The sequence below is a fragment of the Apteryx rowi genome, unplaced genomic scaffold (genome assembly GCF_003343035.1).
Source record: "Apteryx rowi isolate R43461 unplaced genomic scaffold, aptRow1 scaffold_505, whole genome shotgun sequence".
Lineage (NCBI taxonomy): Eukaryota > Metazoa > Chordata > Aves > Apterygiformes > Apterygidae > Apteryx > Apteryx rowi.
Window position 1 is genome coordinate 517871 of NW_020450767.1, and position 5359 is coordinate 523229.

General features: G+C 53.8%; 1 protein-coding gene across 1 annotated transcript; it reads left to right on the plus strand.

Annotated features, from left to right (window-relative positions):
* The first annotated feature begins 402 nt into the window (after positions 1 to 402).
* TRIB1 (tribbles pseudokinase 1) lies at positions 403 to 5012 on the plus strand. The gene is made up of 2 exons (XM_026079928.1): positions 403 to 692; positions 2760 to 5012. The coding sequence occupies exons 1-2, from the start codon at positions 538 to 540 to the stop codon at positions 3226 to 3228; spliced, it is 624 nt and encodes a 207-aa protein (XP_025935713.1). The 5' UTR covers positions 403 to 537; the 3' UTR covers positions 3229 to 5012.
* The last annotated feature ends 347 nt before the right edge of the window (positions 5013 to 5359 follow it).

The window sequence follows — 5359 nt, forward strand, 5'->3', positions numbered from 1 at the left end:
GCCCTCGGGGGCGGCCAGACTCGGCGGGGCCCCGCGCGGCGCCCGCGGAGCCCTTGCAAACCGCCCTCGCCGCTCCGCGCTGCCAGCGGCGGCCAAACGCGGCCTGCCCGCGGTGCGGATTCGCGTGCGCGGAGAACGAGCCCCGGCTGCGCGTTACCTCGGAGTACCGGGAAGGCGCCTGGGGGATACTAAGGGCTCTGGGGGGTGTTTTGTCTTTCGCCCCCTTCCACATAACATTAACAGTGCTTTAACAGCCTTGGAAAGGGTCCTGGAAACAGCTCTGCCGCTGAGCGCTGGCGCTCTTCCAGCTCCCTCATCATTGTTTGGGGAGAGTTGCAATGCGAGAGGCCGGTTTCAACGCCCTTGAAAATGAATTTTGCTTTAATTTCCTCCTTACAGGTGTTCCCTCTCAAACACTACCAGGACAAGATCCGGCCTTACATTCAGCTGCCGTCACACAGGAACATCACCGGGGTCGTAGAAGTGATCCTCGGAGACACCAAGGCCTATGTCTTCTTCGAAAAGGACTTTGGGGACATGCACTCCTATGTGAGGAGCTGCAAGAGGCTGCGGGAAGAGGAAGCTGCCCGGCTTTTCAAGCAGATCGTCTCGGCTGTAGCTCACTGCCACCAGTCGGCCATCGTACTCGGTGACCTCAAGCTCAGGAAATTTGTCTTTTCTAATGAAGAAAGGTAAGCAGTTATCACCCGCCAGCCTCTGGGAGGGAGTGCGTAGGGAGAAACACCGTGTTTTTAGGCAAAAAATAGTGTAGGGAGTGGAATTTGCCAGGTAAACCAGGAGTCACCTACAAATGATCCAAGCAGGTCCATATTATGTATGTGTAATAAGTCACGGATATTTTTAGTCCGGTCTTGACTGATGAAGCTGAGGAAACTCGGCGTGAGCTCGCACTCATTCAGCAGAAGTTCAGCGAAACCCTTTGGTGGACAAAGGGATGATCATGTGAGCGCTCCTTCGTGCCAAATGTCCAAATATATCATCCGCGCAATTTGTTTGACGCAAAATGACTAAAAGGCACCGAGCGCGAGAGAAAGGAGGCTCAGGCGTTAGGCACGAAAGGGAAAACAGCTCTGCTCCAGCAGCAGGAAGAGGGAGGAATCCCCGTTCCCGGGGGCTCCCAGGGGTCCCCCCGGCACTGGCAGAGGAGCCACCAGGAAGGGTCTTCCCTGATAGCTTCTTACCAGGGCTGCATTTCTGGGGAAAGATTTCCTGTGCCCTCTGAAGCTTTTCTCTCTCTTCCCTGCCAGCGGTGATGCTGGTGCTTTCTGCGCCCCACGGACGCATGGATGTGGGCACGCACAGGAGCGAAGGGGTTACCTGGCTAAATCTTACTTTGGGAATTCTTCCCTAAGGGGAAAAACACCTGCTAAAACTTAGCCTAAAGCGTAGATTTATAGAGAGACGATTCTAAGCCCCCTTCTATAGAAATACTTTCACAATTACTTTTTAATTTTAGATGAGGGAGTTACTTTGTATTTCGCGGGTGTGTTTGCTGCTCTCCTGTTCCAGCATTAGCACGGCACAGCCAGAAATGTGGTTTAATAAGCAAAACTGACATTGATTAGGTGCTTATCCCATTGAAGGCTATAATAAATAAAAGCTTTAATGCAGTTGTGCTTAGTCTGATGAAGCTTGAGGTGTTGTTAGTGAAGCAGAGAAAAATGTATTTTTTTTTTAACTTGGCTGATAATTCTTGAAGATACAGCGTATGAATGTGATAAGAAAATTAACTTGAGCTGCCCCTGTGAAACAGAAACAACCGTATGTTGACATGCAAAGAAAGTAATTCCTTTGAAGGAAGCTATTGCAGCTTTTCCCGCCCATAATGAGGTGAAACATTTGTTGAAATGTTAGATTGCACACAGTCTCGCTAATTTGGAAATATGCATTGCACAGGCTAATGTCATGTGCATCAAATTTGGCAACAAGAGGGTTAAGCAATGCGAGGCAGACTCCTCGGCTAACAAGCACAGGTGCAGTTTCAGCGCGGCGGCAGCCAATCCCGGGCCCACAGTCCGCATTGAGTCATATTTTCCGTTTACAGAACCAATGGGTATTTTGCATTACAACAGGAGGTCACGTCGAGGACAGGCTGCAGTTAACGCATTTACACCCCAGCAGCCGGCAGGGCAGAGCAGAGCCCTCCCGGAGGAGCACGTGAACGGCTCCTTGACTCCTTGACTCGGGAAAAGCTCCGCTTTAAGCGAAGCGGAAGGTCGGGGTGGGCCCCTCCGGGCGAGGCGGCCGATGCAGTGGTACCCAGCTGGAAAGGGCAAAAATAAAAGATGAGGAGGGTTGAGGATGACCCCAGGCATGGAGGAGGTGTGGACTTTGAGTCTGCAAAGCCGTGCAGCTGGACGCTGTTTGCTCAAAGCTGGGACTGCAAACAGCAGCTCGCGCCGTAGCAAATTACAGCCCCGCGCGGTTATCGTGCAGCTTGCTGCCGTTCCTCGAGAGCCCCCGATGCTGCTGAAACCCTGCGGTAGCCGAGCTGGTGTCACCGCCTGGGCACAGGGCATCGGCGATGCAYGCAGCCGCGCTTGCGCTGTGCGGCTCCAGGATAACGGGGAAGAACTTCTCCGTCTCAGTCTGGAAAGCGGCCGCCTCTCCTTTCCTCTGCGCTGGCACGGGGCAGGGAGTTGCGGTCGCCCCGGCTGGCGGCTTTTCTTGTTAAAGCCGTGCCTGTGTTTGGCGAGYGCAGGTCGATAACGCGTGCCTGCCTTTTCTGTGCTCCTCAGGACTCAGCTGCGGCTCGAGAGCCTGGAGGACACGCACATCATCAAAGGCGAAGACGACGCGCTCTCCGACAAGCACGGCTGCCCCGCGTACGTCAGCCCCGAGATCCTCAACACCACGGGGACTTACTCCGGGAAATCGGCCGACGTGTGGAGTTTGGGAGTAATGCTCTACACCCTCCTGGTGGGACGCTACCCCTTCCATGACTCGGACCCTAGCACTCTCTTTTCCAAAATCCGGCGTGGACAGTTCTGTATCCCCGACCACGTCTCTCCCAAAGCCAGATGCCTCATCCGCAGCCTCCTGAGGCGGGAGCCCTCCGAAAGACTCACTGCTCCGGAGATCTTGCTTCACCCTTGGTTCGAAGCGGTCTTGGAGCCTGGATATACAGACCAGGAAACGGGAACTTCGGATCAAATCGTTCCAGAATATCATGGGGACAATGAYGATATTAGTTCCTTCTTCTGCTAATCCTGAAAATCTCAAAAAAACCCTCACGATTTTCACACACAGCATCTTTTTTTTTTTTTTTTTCCACGTTGCAAGCTCACAGCATCTTGAAGTGCCAGTATGGTCAGAAAAGCGACCTTGTTTAAAATAAATGTCAAGCAGTAGATCCGCTCCCTGAGCCTATGCCAGGTCTCACCTGCTGGCTTTGCTGGTAGGTCCTTGCCGCTGGCCCTGGAGGACCCGCGCAGGAGCCACCTGCCTCGTCTCCTGCCTCCCGTGTCCTCCACCGCTGCGACTAGCTCCGTTTGGATCGCAGAGCCGTATCGCTGGGCATGGAAGAGGCAGAAAGGCGGCTCCTCGGGTTTCCCATCCTCAGCGGCTAAGGGGGTCCTGCCGGTGAAATGTAGCGGGTGGGGGGGCACGAGGCACCTTCCTACCTGAGCAAACCTGGCAGGAATTGGTAAAAAGGGGAATCGACTTGGAGCGCCACCGGGGCAGTCTTACAAGGGGGTTTTCTGACTGTGAGTGCACCTTCACGAGGGAAGGAGGTCTTAATCCGCCACGTCCAGCTGCCTGCGCGTTGCTCCAGCTGATCTTTTTTTCTATAGGTGAATAGCGTGAAGCTGTTAAAGGTCCATCYGTAAGACACATCACTACTGTGATCACTGCTGTGACTCTTCATGAAAGAGAAAATAGTTGATCTCGCAGCTGGATCCCCTCTGATTTCGTTTGCTGACCATGCAAGCATTTTAAACGTACTTAAGCCTAAAGTCACCATGGCATATTCTATATCATTTAATGCCTTCAGTGAGCTTTGCAAGTAGCAGGTCTTCTCGGCTCTGAGTGCCAAAACATATCCATTTACCAAAACGTAACACTATGGGGTGGGGCGCCTTCCCTCGGAAACCGGTAAGGGGTATCTTGTATAGCGTATGCGAACACTTTTGTGTTTTCCTACAGGCTCAAGTCTTTAAAACGTCACATCTCCTCTCCTTCTCCTCCCGCCACCCCCAGAAAGGTAGTCTTAAGCATAAAATCTCTATACATCCTTAGCTGATTATTCAGGTATGTTGTTTGCCTCCAGCTACATTATTTTTGCCCCTCTCAAAAAAAAATATTTTTTTTGCATGATTATTCATAGTCTTTCCAATGTGCGTGGGTAACGAATAGATCTAAATCAGCAGCTGCCTGGGTTGGGGGTAAGTCGAGCTTAGTCCTGCCTAAAATTTCTGCTTTGTTTGACGTTAGCGTCCGGCGTAAAGAGATGTCCGTTCGCATTAGGCGCGAGTGCGGTTTCGGAAATGGATGTTCGGTGGTTAATGTACATCCCCAGCGCGGCCCGGCGGCGACGCAGGCGCCCGAAGGGTTCCCCCGTGGCCCGCGCCGCGCGTGGGGAGGACACCCCGTATACCTCATGGGCTGTGTGCTCTGTACAGACCTTACCGTTCGGGGGCTCGGGTGGTTTTCTGTTTTTCTTTTTTCGCGTTTTGTCGTACTCTGTTTGTCCTACTAAGAGGTGTCGAAGAGCAATTCAATGTGAATTATTGTTGGCAATACTAACTTGACAGAATCATGAGCATTAAGAGCAGGGCGGCTGCYGCTCTCCGTTGCACTAAACCTCTCATGATTGCTTGACATTTGTATCTGTGATACAGTTTAACCCGTCTATGAAAAGCAGTACCTTTGTATATATTGGTGGAAGACTCTGCCAGAAAAGCTAAAAACACTATGTCCAGCTTGTAAATATGTGTATATATGATGTGGAAACCCGGATGATACAGTCTGACTTGTAGAAAGTTTTAATAAACTCGGTTTCATAACGCTGGTCCTCCTGCTCCTTGCGGTGCTGGCGGCGAGCGCGGTGCGAGCGCGCGCCGCCTCGGCCAGGCCGCGTCCCGCTGCCCGGAGGTTGGGGCTGACGCGCGTTGCCCGCCGAGCCCCGTCGTGCGCGGGGCGGCACCGGCGCCGGAGCCGAATCCCGCAGGCGCCGGCAGCAGCCGTGCCCCCGCGCGGGCCGGCGGCGGAGGGGTGCCTCCTTTTGGGCCGGCGGGGAGGGCCTGCCGCCCCGGCTGGCGGATTCCGGTCGCCGAACCGCGGCCGTGGCGGCTGGGAGCGAGGGCCGCAAACAGGAGCAGGGCCGCGGCTGGGGACC